Raw genomic sequence first — 17,968 nt, 5'->3', positions numbered from 1 at the left:
GAGACGGAGTCTCGCTCTGTCACCTAGGCTGGGGTGCAGTGGTGCAATCTCAGCTCACTGCAACCTCTCCCTCTTGGGTTCAAGCAATTATCCTGCCTCAGCCTCCTGAGTAGCTGGGACTACAGGCACCTGCCACCACGCCCGGCTAATTTTTTGTATTTTTAGTAGAGACGGGGTTTCACCCTGCTAGCCAGGATGGTCGCAATCTCCTGACCTTGTGATCCACCCACCTCGGCCTCCCAAAGCACCAGGATTACAGGTGTGAGCCACCGCATCTGACCCCTACATTCTTTAGAATTCTGTTCTCTCATTAGCCAGCCCAACGCTACTCCAGTTCCTGTGGCAGATAACAGTTCTTTCTTTTTTTTTTTTTTTTTTTTTTTTTTTTGAGACGGAGTCTCGCTCTGTCGCCCAGGCTGGAGTGCAGTGGCCAGATCTCGTCTCACTGCAAGCTCCGCCTCCTGGGTTTACGCCATTCTCCTGCCTCAGCCTCCTGAGTAGCTGGGACTACAGGCGCCCGCCACCGCGCCCGGCTAATTTTTTGTATTTTTAGTAGAGACGGGGTTTCACCGTGGTCTCGATCTCCTGACCTTGTGATCCGCCCGCCTCGGCCTCCCAAAGTGCTGGGATTACAGGCGTGAGCCACCGCGCCCGGCCGATAACAGTTCTTTCTTAACATTTCTTCCACCTTCCCTGCAGCATGCTGTCTGCTGCTTGGACCCTAGCCTGGCCCTGCCACTCACCCAACTGCAAAAAGGGAAAACACCAGACACTCTTCCTTCCCGATTCCTTGGCCTGAAATGACTTCACTCAGCCTTGAAGTCAAGCAGCATGGTGTCTATGCAACTTTGTAATGACTGAAATCTGAGACCCTCTTGAAATGGTTCAAATCATTTCTGGTATAGATTTTAAAATGATGCAAGCTTCCCAAGCAGTTGCATTAGAGAATGGTTACAAGTTTCATTTTGGGCATGGGTTACATCTCTGCCTCACTCTCCGTGGGGATACATGCTGGGGTGTCCTAGGGAATGGAGGTGTGGCCGTCCTGAGTCCAGGGTCAGGGGTGGCTTCTGGCCTTGGTTTCCTGACTCCTCTGGCTGGTCCTCAGCGTCCCCTCTACCCCAGGTCCTTCTTCCTCAGCTCAGAACCCACACACAGACCCCTAGCCTGGCCACCACTCTGACTTCTCACCAGCAGCTGCGACCAGCCAGCCCAAGCTGGCTCTCACTCACTGACACCGTTGCCCCGGTTCTGCCGCCCGACCCTCCTCAAAGCCCATAGAACTGCAGCCCGCCTGGACCCATGTCACTTCTCTGTCCTACCTATGGCTGCCTTCTGTGGCTGAGTCTTCACGCCTTTGTACATCGACTGGAGTCCCCGCCCCAAGAGGCATTCTGACAGCATCCCACACGGAGTGACCCTGTCCTGGAGGGCAGTGCCAGGCCTGTGCAGCCCCGGCCTGGCCCACACGCCTTCCTGCACACAGCAGCTCGGGTGGCATGAGAACTGGCTGGGCACCCAGGACCCTGCAGGGTGCCGCAGATGCAGAGCGAGGGGGTTACCTGTATGCATTTTTGGAAACAGGGCGAGGATCAAACTTAAAGAAGATGATGCACATGGTGGCGCAGGGCGGCTCTGCTCACACAGGTCCAGAGGTCTGCGGGAAAAGAAAAACACCCAGTTGAGTAGATGCCAGATACTCAGAGCTGCCCTCCAAACCTGCAACAGGCCAGAACAGAACCACCTCTGTGGTGCCTGTACCGCTTGCTGGGTGTGGGGGAACTGGACACCACATTCCTGGCCAGCGCCACACAAACACCTCCCAAACCCATACACTCATCAGCACTGGCCAGACTGTCTCTCCACCACCTGCAACACCAGCCCTGAACAGAAGCATCTCATCAGCACCACGGTACTCTGAAGGCTTGGACACACCGAGCTGGGGGACTGGGGGGCCCAAAGGGGGCAGCAGCAGTGAGGGCAGGAGCCACACTGTGAAAAACAAACTTACCCATCCAAACTTAAAGAATGAACTCAGAGACCCAGAGAACAGAAAAAGTGAGACTTTTAACGACAGTCTTGCAAAATCAGGTGTCAGATAGGCAGACACACCTAGCACAGTTTCAACAAGCAATTTATCCCCTAGTGCGCAGGTCCCTCCCCTAGATCCTATAGGCCGAGTACTATGGGGTCACAATTTTTCCTGGACGTCGCCTATTAATTGTTGGCCCGGGGCTTCAGGTGTTTTTTGGGGGTTGTCTTGCTGTATTTTGCTGCAGGCCACAATGCATTGCAGTCCTAGTCAGCTCAGGGACTTTTTAAGTATTTAACTTACGACCTAAGTAGCAGGCAGGCTGATAAGAACGGACAAAATGAGTTATTTTGCAGGCCAGTAAACTTTCATCTTAGACTAAACTTCTTTGGTTTGGGTGAAGGCAACTAAGTGGGGGGAAAGAGGAGGCTGGCAAGCACACATCAGCTATCCAAGCAGGGGCCTAGTATGTCTTGTTTCTTCTGTAGTTTGCTGACCTAAGCCAATTCAAGGCACTTTGTCTTGGAAACGGGCCACTGTATACATTTTTCCTTCAAGACCGTCCTCCACATGCACATCTCCTCCCCTACAACAGCACCAACCCCACCCCACATGCTACCAAAGGAGGCAGCCCTGCCTCCGCCCCCATCCTGCCAGGCAGGACAGCATGGCCCACTCACCTGGGATGCAGGGCCTACAGGCCCCACTCAGCACACACACTCACCATCCCACAGGACCCGAGGGCCCCACACACCCACAGCAGCTGGCATGGACACGTGCCGTGGACACGCTGGGTGACTGCACACTTAGCACACACCTCTTCCCCACCCAAGGACCTCTGGGGCCCAGAGCAGGCAGTTTTCCACAGTGCAAATGAGTGGAGAACGGAGATTAGATCCCGAGGCCAGCCAAGGGTGACACCCAAGTTTCCTGAAATGTGCACGTGTGCAATGATTTAGTGACATGGCTCGAGGGCAGAGCCAGTGCTCATAGCTGGGACATGGGACAGCCAAGAAGCTGTTCAAATACTGAAGAGAGCCAAAAAGATTCCTCCAAGAAAAGTCTAATGAGTGGGGAGGGTGGTGAAGAGGGTTCAGTGTATGTGCCTCCACAGGCACGGGCGTCAGGGATAGCCACTGGGCACCGTCTGCTTCAGTGAGGAGCTGGTGGCTGTGCAGTTGAGGTGTTGGGACAGCAATGAGCACCACCTGCAGATGCACTGGGTGGTGGGGGATGGGCAGCCATTTGAGATGGTCTGCTCTCTGCATAGGATGGGAAACTAAAGGGTGTGTCATTACAAGGGGTCCCTGTGAGAAGCAGACTGGGGGGCTGGAAGTGGGTTGGGTCCCCTCACTAGGTGCCCTGGAAGCGCCCATAGGGGGCCATCATCCGAGGGTGGGCAGGCTACTAGGGCCAATCCTTTTGGTGAAAACAACTCGAGATGCTCAATAAAATATGAAAACATCTTAAAAATTGCCAGGAGTTGATGAGCTCATGCAGCATTTGGCCAACACTTGGGAGAGTGCGGTCCACAGAGGACAGCAGAATACAGTGGCCAATCCTGCCTCAGAGCGTTTGCCCACTGAACACACTGGGGCTCATGCTCTGGTGGCCCCCGGGGGCGAAGGAGACAGAAGACAAGGTCCAGACACCTCCGCAGGATGGAGGACCTAACAGAAGACTCTCCCCTAAGTTAGGCTGGGACTCCAAAGAGCAATGCTCAGGGAGAGATGAACTATAGCCGCAGTCACCCCCAGGGCTCATGGGGACATGGCACAAAAGTGGGGGGACGTTCCTGAGAAGCGGTGGCACAGCCGGTTGTCCAGGTCCACACTGGGGGTACAAGGACCCGCAAGCCAAGCACAGTTTTAAGGGGCTCCAGCACTGGCAGTGCCCCTGTGCCTGAAGTTCTCTCTGGAGAAAGATACCTTCATCCTATACTTCAAAGAAGTCTCAAAATCATTTTTTAAAGACCAGAAGCAGTACATAGTCAGAAAGAACCACATAACGAAAGAAGCACCATGAGTAAGAACCAGCAGAAAGATAACTGTACATGCATCATCAACCAACCATGCTCTGATGGCAGAAAGAAAACAGACAGCTCAGAAATATCTGCAGGGGAAAGGAAGTGATGAAGAGCAAACTGGGTTTACAAAGCAGCAAAAGGAACTGTTTTTTGTTTTTTGTTTCTTTGCTCTTGTTGCCCAGGCTGGCTGGCATCCTCTCGGCTCACCACAACCTCCACCTCCCGAGTTCAAGCGATTCTCCTGCCTCAGTCTCTGAAGTAGCTGGGATTACAGGCATGCGCCACCATGCCCAGCTAATTTTGTATTTTTAGTAGAGATGGGGTTTCTCCATGTTGGTTAGGCTCGTCTCGAACTCCTGACCTTAGGTGATCCGCCCGCCTCGGCCTCCCAAAGTGTTGGGATTCCAGGTGTGAGCCACCGCGCCTGGCCAAAAGAACTCTTAGGAAGTTCTTTTAGAAATGAAAGCTTCCGTGACTGCACATTAAAGCTCAGCTGTGGGTTTAAGAGCAGATCAGGTGCAGCTGATGAGGCAGAACCCTCCTGAATGCAGTGCAGGAAGATGGGGAGCACGCTGGGCTTTGGGGGTGCACCCAGGTGTCCACCTGCTAGGTGCCACTGATGGGGTGGGCCCAGCCCTCACCACGTGGCCAGAAGACACAAGTCCCTTCACTCTGGAGGAGCTGGTCTTTCCTGCACATGAGAACCCCTGGCTGCAGTCACTAGAGAAGCCCTGTCAGCCGGTTCCTACTGGAATCCCACTGGCCTGGAGCCCAGGGCTACCCAAGGCCTGCTCACCAGGGACATGCTCCTCTGGGGTGTTAGAGAAGGCCGTTGGTCTCAACTTCAGCCGACCTCAGCCCTCCCGGGGCTGCACGCCCAGCTGCTGGCAAGGCCACGGATGAGGGCAGTTCTGGCCACTGATACACATAGGACAGACAGAAAGGCACCCCTAATTCAGCTGCACGACCCCACCATCCTAGCTGGCCAGGGTACAGGGGCAGCAGACCAGCCCTCCAGGCACCAGTGGCAGGGAGGGCTCCGTGGTCCAAGGGAAGGCCATCAACGGATCTCCGGGCAGCCTGGCACTGGAGGTGTGGGCGCAGAGCCAAGAGCTGTGGCCTCGACGAAGACGCGGTCATTGGGAGGGAAGGACCAGAGGAAAGCCAGCCCCTGAGGAGGGGACCATCAGGAACTGCCTTTCTCTCCAATCCCTCGCGCCCTGCTCGAGCCAGGCCCACTGCCCACCGGCCTCCAACCCAGCTCTAGCCAGCAGGTCTCCCCCTCCCCCTGCCAGCTTCACCTCCCCCAACCTGTGACCTTGCCTTTGCCTGGGCCCCTGTGTGCTCCCTAAGCCAAGCCCTGCAGGTTCCCTAGGTCCTGCACGGCCCCCACACAGGCCCACCACAGCTTCCAACACCCTCTCATGCCTGCTGACTTGCCAGGCTCTGGGAGGGAGCCATGGATATAGTCCTTGTCCTTTTGGTCACCACAACTTGATCTGGGCACAGGGCAGGTGCGCACACGGGTGGCCAGGACCACTTCCCACAACTTCCACAGGTCCCATCACACCAGGTGAGGCTGGGCTCCTCAGGGCATCTCTTGTGCCACACAGAGCTTGCACTCAAGGGTGCCCGAGTTGGCCAACTTTACAGGAGGGTTGGTGTCCCAGGGACAATCGTGCCTGGCTTTCCAGGTAAGGCCCCACTCTGCCTGTCCCCAACCCTGCCCTGGGCTCAGCACTTGAGCCAAGCCCAGTGAACTCTCTGCAAGTCCTCAGCAGTCAGAAGGCCACAGAGTGGTCAAAGCCATTCAGGGTTGGCCCTGAGGCCCAGGCGGCCAGAGCCAGACCACAAAGAGCAGCTGAAGGAAGAGGCAGGCAGGAGGGTCTGCGGTCCAGCCAGCAGCCTTGCCCTGGGTCTCAGAGGCCACAGCCCAGAGGCATCTGAACATCTGCAGGAAGCCACGCCCAGTCTCTGCATCCTGCAGGGGACCCGCCTGCCCCACGGGGCTGAGACCACCAGGATATCCTGCACACATCCACCAGGCTTGCAGAAGCAATCAGATGGCCACACGCCCATCCTCTCCAGGCAGAAAATGCTTTACACACCCCCATCTCGTCACCTGGCCTCACGGCCACTGGGATAGCAGTTGGGCAAGTAGGTTACTGGGCGGGTGGGGCAGGCGCCGCAAAACCCGGCTGCCAGGGCGGGTCCAAAAGGAGGCTGGGCCAGGGCTCCACAGGGGGGAAGATGCTGATGAGCTCCTCCCTGTGCTGTGTGCTCTGTAGCTGTGATCCCATCCCACCACGACTCCCAGGTCACATGGCGGGGATGGGCAAGGTGAGCCCGGAGGGGCTCATGGTGGGGCACCTGCTGGTTGGGCTAGGGGTGAAGAAGCAGTGAGCTGGCCACCCCGAGCAGGCACATGTGGGATGCTGGGATCAAGTGGGCCTCCTGGACCCCGCACCCACAGCCTGGCAGCTCCCCAGAGACCCAGGATGGCCTCAGCACTAGATCTGTTCATTTCTAGCTCTAATCTGCCCAGCCATGCTGCGGACACTCCTGGAAGTCAGCATGCTGCCTTCTGTTCTCCCACAGCAGGAGCTGCTGATCCCCGCCAGGGCGCAAGAGGTCCCTGGGCAAGGTGGTGATGGGCAGCCAGCTTCCTCCTGGCCATGGTGGTTACTGTGCTTACATGTGGTCCTACTAGAAACATCATCTTGAAAGCCACTGGCATGGCACAGGCACATGGCCAGGCCTCACAGGCCCACAGGGATGGAACAGCCCAGATATGTAGTCCAGGCTGAGGACAGGAGGCCGTGTGGGCAGCAGTCGAGAAGAGCCATACTCCAAGACTGAAAGCAGGGCCTGTGAGGTGGGCAAACGTCCTGCCACCAACCCACAACACCAGCACAGCACAGCAGGGCAACATGGCATGGTGGTGAGGTTCCTGAGCCAGGACAAGAAAAGAAGCATCGTTCTCACGGCTACTTGAGGAAGCATATTACCTCCACTCTGTCGCCCTGGTGCAGTCATGTGATCATAGCTCACTGCACCCTTGAACTCCTGGGCTCAAGCCATCGCCATCCTCCCACCTCAAGCCTCCCAAGTAGCTAAGATTACAGGTGCATACCACCACACCCGGCTAATTTTTTTTTTTTTTTTTTTGAGACAGTCTCGATCTGTCACCCAGGCTGGAGTGCAGTGGCACATCTCAGCTCACTGCAGCCCCGCCTCCCAGGTTCAAGTGACTCTCCTGCCTCAGCCTCTCAAGTAGCTGGGACTACAGGTGCGCACCACCACACCCAGCTAATTTTTGTATTTTTAGTAGAGACAGGGTTTCACCATGTTGGCCATGATGGTCTTGATCTCCTGACCTCGTGATCCACCCACCTTGGCCTCCCAAAGTGCTGGGATTACAGATGTGAGCCACTGCATCTGGCCCTAATTTTTAAATGTTTTTGGAGAGATCGGGTCTCACTATGTTGCCCAGGCTGTTCTCAAACTCATGGGCTGAAGTGATCCTCCCACCTCAGGAAGTCTTAATGACTGGGTCTTAACAACATCTTTTTATAAAATTTTATAGCAACTGCCGGCTGGGTGAGGTGGCTCACCCCTGTAATCCCAACACTTTGGGAAGCTGAGGGGGGTGGATCACCTGAGGTCAGGAGTTTGAGGCCAGCCTGGCCAACATGGTGAAACCCCGTCTCTACTAAAAATACAAAAATTATCACACCTGTAATCCCAGCACTTTGGGAAGCCAAGGTGGGCGAATCACGAGGTCAGGAGTTTGAGAACAGCCTGGCCAATATGGTGAAACCCTGTCTCTACTAAAAATACAAAAATTAGCCAGGCGTGGTGGCAGGCACCTGTAGTCCCAGCTACTCAGGAGGCTGAGACACAAGAATTGCTTGAACCCAGGAGGTGGAGGTTGTAGTGAGCCAAGATCGTGCCACTGCACTCCAGCCTGGGCAACAGAGCAAGACTCCATCTAAAAAAAAAAAAAAAAAAAACAAATTAGCCAGGCATCGTGGTGAGCGCCTATAATCCTAGCTACTGAGGAGGCTGAGGCAGGAGAATTGCTTGAACCCAGGAGGTGGAGGTTGCAGTGAACTGAGATCGTGCCATTGCACTCCAGCCTAAGAGACAAGAGGAAAACTCCATCTCAAAAAAAAATTAAAAAATAAAAAAAATAAAGCAACTGCTTACACGGGAATGCCCTCTTTACAAGAGTCCTGGCGCACCCTGGGAAGGAAATGCACTGGAGTATGAGGCACTGGTGCTCTGGTCATGCGGAGCGGCCGGCCTGTACCACTGCCTCCCGGAGCACATAGGGACTTGGTGGACATGCAAGAGATGAAAGGATATGGGTTGTGAGGCTCATCCATATCTGAGGAGAGTCCAGCTCCTCTCACACAGATGTGATGAAAGAGGTCGCCTTTGTGATGGTCAACACTTACCACCCCCAGTAGAGTGTCACCTCCACTCAGGCCAGGCACCCTGCCTCCCTGCAGCCCAGACAGCTAGAGTGAATGCCCGGGGGACACGCACAGCCTCTGTGCAGGGAGGCCTGGGAACCAATCACTTGGGACCTTGGTGTGGCCTTCGCCAACCCTGCCAGGGAGGTAAGAAGGGGACAGTCACCGCGAGCTCACCATGTGACTGCAAATGCCGCCAGCCTCAGCAGGGACAGAGCACAGGCCTCTTCCAGGGAGGAAATCCCCCACACACTCCTGGAGTCCTTCAGCGCCCTGAGCCTGGCCAGAGGATCTGTGAGGTATGAATGGAAAGAAAGAGCCCTCTTCACACCACAGCCAAGGGCTTCCCGTCCTCTAAGAATAACAGTGCGGGTGGAAGTCTTCCCAGAATCCCGGCATACGTTCCCCTGGCCTAACAACCTGGTAATTCTGCAAAATAGGAAGAAAGCCTGGACTTGGCACGGGTTATTCTTAGTGCATGGCGCCGTCTGTGAAGGGCGGAAGCTTTCCAGGCACTCTGGGCCCATCTGCTGATGCTTTCGAGAACTTTCCCGGCATGCACCGTCCTCTCTGCCCACCTTCTGCTTCTGAGATCCACTCTGCTCCAGAATCCCCTCTCCAGCCTAGGGCTCCTCCCCTGGCTTCTCGGAGGAACCAACAGGGCCTTCTGTCCTAAGAGCGAAATGGAAAGGGCCTAAACTCCCTCTCTAAGAAGAATGAGACTCCAGCTGAGGCAAGCCCCAAACCTCACTCCATGTGGTGTCTAAAAAAGGCACGACAAGAAAACCACTCAGACAGAAGGCTTGGGCAAAGACGGGCCAGAGCCACAAGCAGAGAGCAGCAGCAGCAATGACCCCAGCCAGGGCTGCATGGGGACAAGGTCTGGCACCCTGATGGATATGCACATGGCCTGCTGCCCAGCAGTGAGGATCTGCTTCCCTGACTCTCAGTGCCCACCACACAGGCAGGTAGGTGGGGTGGAGCGTGGGCAGTGACCTTGCAGAGGCCCATGGGGAAAAGCAGCAAGGGGGACGAGGACCATGCTGACAGCACCTCAAATGGAAGACCCAGTGGGGAACAGGCAGACCTCGGTGCTGCAGGACAAATCCAGGCCACCCTCCTGCATGTTCCAGAACCCACTACTGCCAGCGTCCCCTTCCGAGGAGGCCAACAGGCATCAGGCACCTGACCGTGCCAGTCGCCCACCCCACACCAACCAGCACCACCTCTACTAGCTTTTGTATAATGCCAAGAAACGCTGGTCCCTCTCACACGCTGCCTGCTCATTCACCCTCTATTCAGCCTCTCTGTGCCCCAGCCCAAGGCTGAGTCTCCTGCTGCCACGACTGGCAGCTCTGGAGGCTGGTGGGGTCCACAGTTGTTAATCCCATTGCTCAGGTCACCCAGGAGCACATTCTGGTGAGAAACATTTCCAATTACATTTAACAGGCCAAAGCCCCATCCCGCAGGGCTCATGTCTGTCATCTCAGCACTTTGGGAGGCCCAGCAGGAGGACTGTTTGAGGTCAGGAGTTTAAGGCCAGCCTGGGAAACACAGCAAGTCCCTGTCTACAAAAAGCAAATAAAGGCCAGGCGCGGTGGCTCACACCTGTAATCCCCGCACTTTGGGAGGCCGAGGCGGGTGGATCATGAGGTCAAGAGATCAAAACCATCCTGGCTAACATGGTGAAACCCCGTCTCTACTAAAAATACAAAAGATTAGCCGGGCATGGTGGCGGGCACCTGTAGTCCCAGCAACTCAGGAGGCTGAGGCAGGAGAATGGCGTGAACCTGGGAGGCAGAGCTTGCAGTGAGCCGAGATTGTGCCACTGCACTCCAGCCTGGCAACAGAGTGAGACGCTGTCTCAAATAAATAAATAAATAAGCAAATAAAAACAATTAGCCAGGCACAGTGGCATATGCCTGTGGTCCCAACTACTTGGGAGGCTGAGGTAGGAGGATGGCTTGAGCCTGGAAGATCAAGGCTGCAGTGAATTATGATTATATCACTGCACTCCAGCAACAGAGCAACAGAGGGAGACTCTGTCTCAATATAATGTTAATAATATAATAAAATAAGGCCGGGTGCAGTGGCTCATGGCTGTAATCTCTGCACTTTGGGAGGCTGAGGCGGGCAGATCATTTGAGGTCAGGAATTCCAAGACCAGCCTGGCCAACACAGTGAAACCCTGTCTCTACTAAAAATACAAAAATTAGCCAGGCATGGTAGCACAGGCCTATAATCCCAGCTACTCAGGAGGCTGAGGCAGGAGGATCACTTGAGTCCAGGAGCCAAAGGGTGCAGTGAACCGAGATTGTGCCACTGCACTCCAGCCTGGGTGACAGCGTGAGACTCCGTTTCAAAAAAGTAAAGTAAAATAAAATAAATAAAAATAAAATAAAATTAGCCGAGCACAGTGACATGCATCTGTAGTCCCAGCTACACAGGAGGCTGAGGCAAGAGGATTGCTCGAGCCCAGGAGTTTGAGGCTGCAGTGAGCTATAACAGTACCACTGCACTCCAGCCTGGATGACAAAGCAAGACTCTGAGTCTCAAAAAAGAAAACAAAAAAAGCCTCAGCCAAGGGCTGCCTGTGGCACCAGAGTGTTCTTAGCCTGCCTGCACATACATGTGAGCAGACACATGTATGCGGTGGGGTTAACACACTAGGGTCCCACTGCTCCGTTCTCCCTGACTGGCCATGAAGTCCGTCTCCACCAGAGCCACGTCCCCACTGGTTCACCACTGCCCAGCTTTCCCGCTTCTCTGCCTCTCAGCTCTGGCTGGTGTCTTAGTCCCATCAAGTGACCATCCCTAGCACATGCTCTGCACATGGGCTGATTTGGTTTGGATCTGTGTCCCCATCAAATCTCACGCTGAATTGTAATTACCAGTGTTGGAGGTGGGACCTGGTGGGAGGTGACTGGATCACGGAGGCGGAATTCTCACGAAGGTTTAGCACCATCCCCCCCACCGGTACTGTACAGTGATAAGAGTTCTCATGAGATCTGGTTTTAAGTGTGTGGCACCTCTCCCATCTCTCTCTTCTTCCTGCTCCAGCTGTGTGAAGTGCTGGCTCATGCTTCGCTTTCTGCCATGATTGTTAAGTTTCCTGAGGCCTCCCTGGAAGCTGAGCAAATGCCAGCATCATGCTTCCTATACACCTTGCAGAACCATGAGCCAATTAAACCTCTTTTTTAAATAAATGACCCAGTCCCAGGTATTTCTTTACAGCAGTGGGAGAGCGGCTGAGGACATTCCTAGGATAGACCCAGGAGGTGGAATTGCTCCATCCATGGGTGACGCTTTCAGATAAGCAGACTCGGCCAAGTTCCCGCTAACGTCTAGCGCCAGACCCTGCTGCCACTCACCCACCTCCAGGGTGTATGTGGTGTAGGAAATGCTCCCACCAGGGTTTTATGGGCATTCCCTACTGGCTGGGCAACTTGCGACCTCCTGTATGTTCTTGCCTACAATTCACCAACGTGGTTACTGACCACTGGGCCTTTGTCTCACTGACCCTGGTGTGATGTGGGCCACCATGTGCCTGTCCCAGGCCTGCAACTGTTTTCTCCCTAGCTGTCCCCTGCCTTTCAGGGGACAAAATGCCTGTGATGCTGCCTCATAGAAATAGTCTTATATTACATGGGATTTTCCAATCGTTACCGTACAGTGGTCATGTCCCCTGTCTTGCTAAAGGAGGCTCTCCTTGTCCCAAAATGAGAACTCCTTTTTCTTAACTACTTTGTATGGTTGCACAGTGGTGAAGCTCTTTTTTTTCCTTTTTTGAGACGAAGTCTCGCTCTGTCGCTCAGGCTGGAGTGCAGTGGTGCAATCTCAACTCACTACAACCTCTGCCTCCCAGGTTCAAGCAATTCTCCTGCCTCAGCCTCCCGAGTAGCTGGGATTACAGGCGCATGCCACCAGGCCCAGCTAATTTTTGTATTTTTAGTAAAGACGGTTTTTCATCACGTTGGTCAGGATGGTCTTGAACTCCTGACCTCATGATCCCCCGCCTCGGCCTCCCAAAATGCTGGGATTATAGGTGTGAGCCACTGCGCCCGGCCTTGGTGAAGCTCTTGGATCTGCCCGCTGTCTGCCTGTGTGAATGCTGTGAGGTGGGGACGACCCATGCTTCCCAAACACACAGCCAATCATCCTCAGGTGGCCGCTGGCCATCCAGTCTGGCTCACCTCAGCCACACCCTGAACTCCTAGTCACATGGGCCCCTTGAGGCCCTGCATGTGTCACCAGGCCTCTGAGGCTGCAGTAGTCACCTTAGCTTCAATGCATTCTTGGGTGTCTGGAGGGCACTCTCCAGACTGTCCCTCTTGGCTATTCAAAGAACCTTCCAAACCCTGCCTAGATCACGCCATGCCCCAACCCCTGCTCACCATGCCAGGCACTCTGCAGGTGCCCAAGTCCACAAAGTGACACAGTAAGAAAGCCCATAACCTGGAAAGGAAGCCAGCCTGTGCCCTTCCACGGCGATGAACAGGAACAAGCCCCCGTTCCCGAGGCAGCAGGGAGGTCCCAGCCAGAAGATAACACTCTGCTTGGTCTTCCATGCAGAGGCCAGAGATAAGCAACATCTGCCCATGGAGACAGAAGGCAGGGCAGGGCCACCCGGTCTAGGCAGCCACTGGGGGACACGATGGAGATGTCCGGGTGCTGGCGGTGGTTTCATGTGTGATATGGATGGTAGTTGTGTGGCTGGGTTCACTTTGTACAATCTGTCACACCAGGCACTGAAAGCGTGCACACCCAGTAGGCATGCTTCCCGGTGGGGAACAGTAATGTCCACCCTCAAAAGAAAGTGCACTGGCCAGGCGCAGTGGCTCACGCCTGTAATTCCAACACTTTGGGAGGCCGAGGCGGGTGGGTCACCTGAGGTCAGGAGTTCAAGACCAGCCTGGCCAACATGGTAAAACCCTGTCTCTACTAAAAACACAAAAATTAGCTGGGCATGGTGATGCACACCTGTAATCCCAGCTACTCAGGAGGCTGAGGCAGGAGGATCGCTTGAACCCGGGAGGCAGAGGTTGCAGTGGCATGATCTCAGTTCACTGCAACCTCTCCCTCCGTGGTTCAAGCGATTCTCCTGCCTCAGCCTTCTGAGGTGACAAAGCAAGACGCCATCTCAAAAAGAAAAAAAATGAAAGTGCACAGATCCTGCCATCCTTCCCTGCTGGGACTGGGACATTTCTATGGGCAGGGAAGTGAGGGAAGGAAAGGCAAGAACCCAAGTGTCACTTGTTCATGGAAAGCAAGAGAAGACCCAATCAGCCCCAGTGCAAGACAGCTCTGCACAGGACGGGGTGCAGCTGGGCTGTCACGGCAACGCCACACCTGGAGACCCTGGGGGCCATAGGGGATGGGACACACGCTCTTGGTGGAACCACTTCCCTTTGGCAACCAAAAAGGCAAACATAGCACGTGGGCAGAGGGGAGGTGTGCTAAGCAGAAAGCAGTGGTGACAGAGGCAGGGGTGCACACGAGGGAACAGAAAGTTATTAGAACCACAGCGACAAGGGGACCTAGACACTTGGGAGGGTAGCCGTCAAGTCGGGCTCCTATTGGGGCTACACGTGGTGAGTCCCTGAACAGAGGGCAACTGAGTCCTACAGTCTGCTGCCCCCGTTTAATAGCCTCAATGCCCACAAGGGCTGGTGCAGCAGGGCTGAGCAGCCGGGCGCCCAATACCCAGCCCTTGTAATCCCCACCCCATCAGCTGTGGCAGCCCCCAGGGGCGGAGCTTGAAAGCTTGAGCTGCTCTTTTCAAAGGACAAGGCAGACACAGACATGTGACATGGGCTCCTGGTGGCTGCCAGCAGAGGCGGTAAACACACATAAGAACACAGTGTCGGCCGGGCGCGGTGGCTCAAGCCTGTAATCCCAGCACTTTGGGAGGCCGAGGCGGGCGGATCACAAGGTCAGGAGATCGAGACCACAGTGAAACCCCGTCTCTACTAAAAATACAAAAAATTAGCCGGGCACGGTGGCGGGCGCCTGTAGTCCCAGCTACTCAGGAGGCTGAGGCAGGAGAATGGCGGGAACCCGGGAGGCGGAGCTTGCAGTGAGCCGAGATGGCGCCACTGCACTCCAGCCTGGGCAACAGCGTGAGACTCCGTCTCAAAAAAAAAAAAAAAAGAACACAGTGTCGCTGTTCCCGGGGCCTGGGCAGAGAAAGTCCTAACGTCGGGAAACCCTCTGGATTGCAAGGCCACTGCAATGCCCTGCTGCCCTCCTATCTCCTCAGCAACACCTCACCAATCTACACTCTCTGGCTATTAAATGGCATTTTTTATTTTTTATTTTTTTGAGATGGAGTTTTGCTCTTGTCGCCTAGGCTGGAGTGCAATGGTGCGATCTCAGCTCACTGCAACCTCCACCTCCTGGGTTCAAGCGATTCTCCTGCCTCAGCCTGCTGAGTCATTGGGATTACAGGTGCACGCCACCACGCCCAGCAAACTTTTGTATTTTTTTTTAGTAGAGACAGGGTTTCACCATGTTGTCCAGGCTGGTCTCAAACTCCTGACCTCAGGTGATCCACCCGCCTTGGCCTCCCAAAGTGCTGGGATTACAAGCGTGAGCCACTGCACCGGGCCTAAATGGCATTTTATCATGACACATTTTCTTTTCTTCTTTTTTTTTGAGATGGAGTCTTGCTCTGTTGCCCAGGCTGGAGTGCAGTGGCATGATCTCAGCTCACCGCAAGCTCCACCTCCTGGGTCTGCGCCATTCTCCTACCTCAGCCTCCCGAGTAGCTGGGACTATAGGCACCAGCCACCATGCCCGGCTAATTTTTTTGTAGTTTTAGTAGAGACGGGGTTTCACCGTGTTAGCCAGGATGGTCTTAATCTCCTGGCCTTGTAGTCTGCCCACCTCGGCCTCCCGAAGTACTGGGATTACAGGCGTGAGCCACCAAGCCCAGCCTATCACAACACATTTTCTACAGTGGTACTCTCTCCTCAGATCTTCACAATGCTTCCGGGGCATTACTTCAGCCTCACACCAGAGGATCACTGTCTCTTCCCAGTTCCAAGGAGCAACACAAACAAGAGGCATCGTGAGCAGACAGAAGGCTCTGGACACAGGGTGGCCCCATCCTCAGGCCCTCCTGGGAGGAACACTCAGCTTCCTCACAAGCCAGGAACAGGTCAGCCTCGCAGCGGCCCCTGCGGCCTGAGTGGTTAGTGAAAACAAAAAGGGGGCACTCCTACCACGCCTGCAAAGAGGGTGAAGGCAAGCACTTCAAGTTAGCGTGGCACTGAAGATCTTGATGGATGCACCCTCAAATGTCAGCAAGCGCACCAGGGGAGCAGCCGCTGGGAGAAGGAGGCCGGCCTTTTTTATTTTTAAGCATGCATAAACTATTTTTGCAATCTAAAAAGGAAGTTGAGAGAAAAAGGGGAAAAAGCTGCAGTGATAACCTCAAAAGGCAGCTCAGTCCTTCTCGGGTGACCTTGTTTTCACAGAGCCCATCCTTATGGTAGGGATAGGCTTGTTTTCAAGATAGCCCAAACCCTATGGTAGGGGCCAACAAAGGCCAGGCTCTGCCATGCTGCTGCCATGTGCTGACTGACATATCACCAAAGGATGGGCCCTGCTTCTCATGCATCTGGAGTGTCAATGACAAGCATGGCCCTACTTCGAGAAGTCTTCCCAGCCTCCCTGTCCTGGGCTGTTTCTCTCCAGACCCCTTCTGGGGTCCCTGAGAAGTCCCTCATATATCTGTGGGTGTTTTCAGAAGCAGCACGCTTAGGTGGGCACCAGGGTGCCCTCCAAGTTCACCATCTGGTGCAGAAGCCAGGCACAGGATCAAGTTCCCAAGACACTACGTGTGATTACACACACTGCAAAACGTAATCAGAATGACAGCCCACAAGTGAAGACCAAGGAAGCACAAAGGGCTGGCAGCCCAGGCAGAGCTGACAGCTGGTCATCTCAGCTCAGGGAAGGGCTATGGCCACCACACATCACAGCAGGCAGGCGCTTGGTCTGAGGGGCCTGCAGTCTGGGGACATGCAAGTAACACAAAGCTGTGTAGGGGCCCAAGAGAGTGGGGGCACCAGGGCACCCCACCCTGGACCACCAGAGCACTAGGATCCTGCGGGAACAGAGGCTCTGCTGTGTCCATCTAACAACATGGTCACCCTCTCCAGCTGCCCCCAACCCACCCAACAGGACACAGATGCAGGAAAACTCCTAGGAGAGTGGCCCAGGAGTAGTAGAGGCACTGGGAGCGGGCCCTGGATCTGAATGACCTTGGGAACACCATCTGTCCCCTTAGCCTGAGTTTTCCTTGTGGGAGCAGGACTGGATCAAAGAATGCTTGCCCCAAAAGGCTGCCCAAAGGCAAATGAGCTAGCGTGAGAAAGCCTTCCAAAGAGCTACTCAGCTACCCCTTACAGCTGCTGTCACATCTGCCTCATGGAAGAGGGCTCTGCCCCCAGAGTGGCAGCAAAACAGTGGTTAGCAGGTCTGGAGCCACACAATAGGCCTGGCCAGTGCAGACAGCCCTGGCCAGGACAGGGCATGTGACATTCTTGAAGAGGAATGGGGCCTGAGGCCCAGGGACTTGTCCAAGGGCAGAAGGTTCACTCTAAAGCTTGTGGCCCAGCAGGAAGCCAAGGGAGCACAGAAGAGGTGCTGGGGGCAGGGAAGGTGGGGGTCTCAGCAAACAGCCCTCTCTGTGCCCACTTCCCTAGAGGAAAACGGGCAAAGCCCAGGCTGCGGTGGGGCAAGGACTGCCCTGAGTGCAGCCCTGCCAGCCCCTACCTCTGATGCCCTGGAAGTGGGGGTGGGGGATGTAACTACCCAAACCTCCCCAGGAAGGCCGCATTCAGGCGCAGGGATGACCCAGCACTTACTAACTACTCACACCCACATTAGCTGTCACCCTGCTGGCCCGCAGCAGGCCGCAGGTAGGGGACAGAGCGAATGGGCTCCAGAGCTGTCCCTGATGCTGCCAAGGCCGCGCAGCCCACCCACCCTGCAGGGACCACGCAGCTCCCGGCCCTGTCAGTCTCAGCCTCCCCGCAGCGAGTCTGGTTCCCACCTGCCAGTGTCCCTCGCATCCCGTGTCAGCGGGGAGTACCAAAAACGCCTTCCAGTAAGGCGCGGGGCATTTTCGTCGGCCGGATCGACGTGGTAGCCCCTGACCCAGCCGCCTGATTCTATACCATACCTCAGAAAGGGGAAACTGAGGCAGGGCAAGGCGGTGCGGCCAGCCCACCCACCTTCAAGCAGCCTAGCCCGGTCCGCGCACCCAGAGCCCGGTGCCCCCGAGCCCAGGCCGGCCAGGCAACGAGAGGAGTCGGCCAGCCCCGGAGCCGCGCACTCACCGCCTCCGCCGCCGCCGCCGACTTCCGGGTGCCGCGCCAGCGCGCCACCGCAGCCAGCCCAGTCCCCGCCCGGCCCGAAGCCGGC

At 55.5% G+C, this 17,968-nt stretch overlaps 1 protein-coding gene across 5 annotated transcripts in view; it reads right to left on the bottom strand.

Annotated features, from left to right (window-relative positions):
- LOC105480712 (transport and golgi organization 2 homolog) overlaps window positions 1-17,968 on the bottom strand; it is a 46,906-nt gene extending 28,938 nt beyond the window's left edge. Inside the window, exons 1-2 of one of the 5 annotated variants that reach the window (XM_011739828.3) lie at window positions 17,884-17,968; window positions 1,563-1,657 (exon numbers count right to left, since the gene is read on the bottom strand). In XM_011739828.3, coding sequence (XP_011738130.1) covers window positions 1,563-1,618 — 56 coding nt within the window. In that variant the 5' untranslated portion in view covers window positions 1,619-1,657; window positions 17,884-17,968. The other 4 variants (XM_011739829.3, XM_071080021.1, XM_011739827.3 and 1 more) reach the window with 4 other exon arrangements.

The sequence above is a fragment of the Macaca nemestrina genome, chromosome 15 (assembly GCF_043159975.1).
Source record: "Macaca nemestrina isolate mMacNem1 chromosome 15, mMacNem.hap1, whole genome shotgun sequence".
In the NCBI taxonomy this organism is placed as follows: Eukaryota; Metazoa; Chordata; class Mammalia; order Primates; family Cercopithecidae; genus Macaca; species Macaca nemestrina.
Note: the sequence above shows the minus strand (reverse complement) of the source record. Positions and strands in the feature narration are given on the sequence as shown.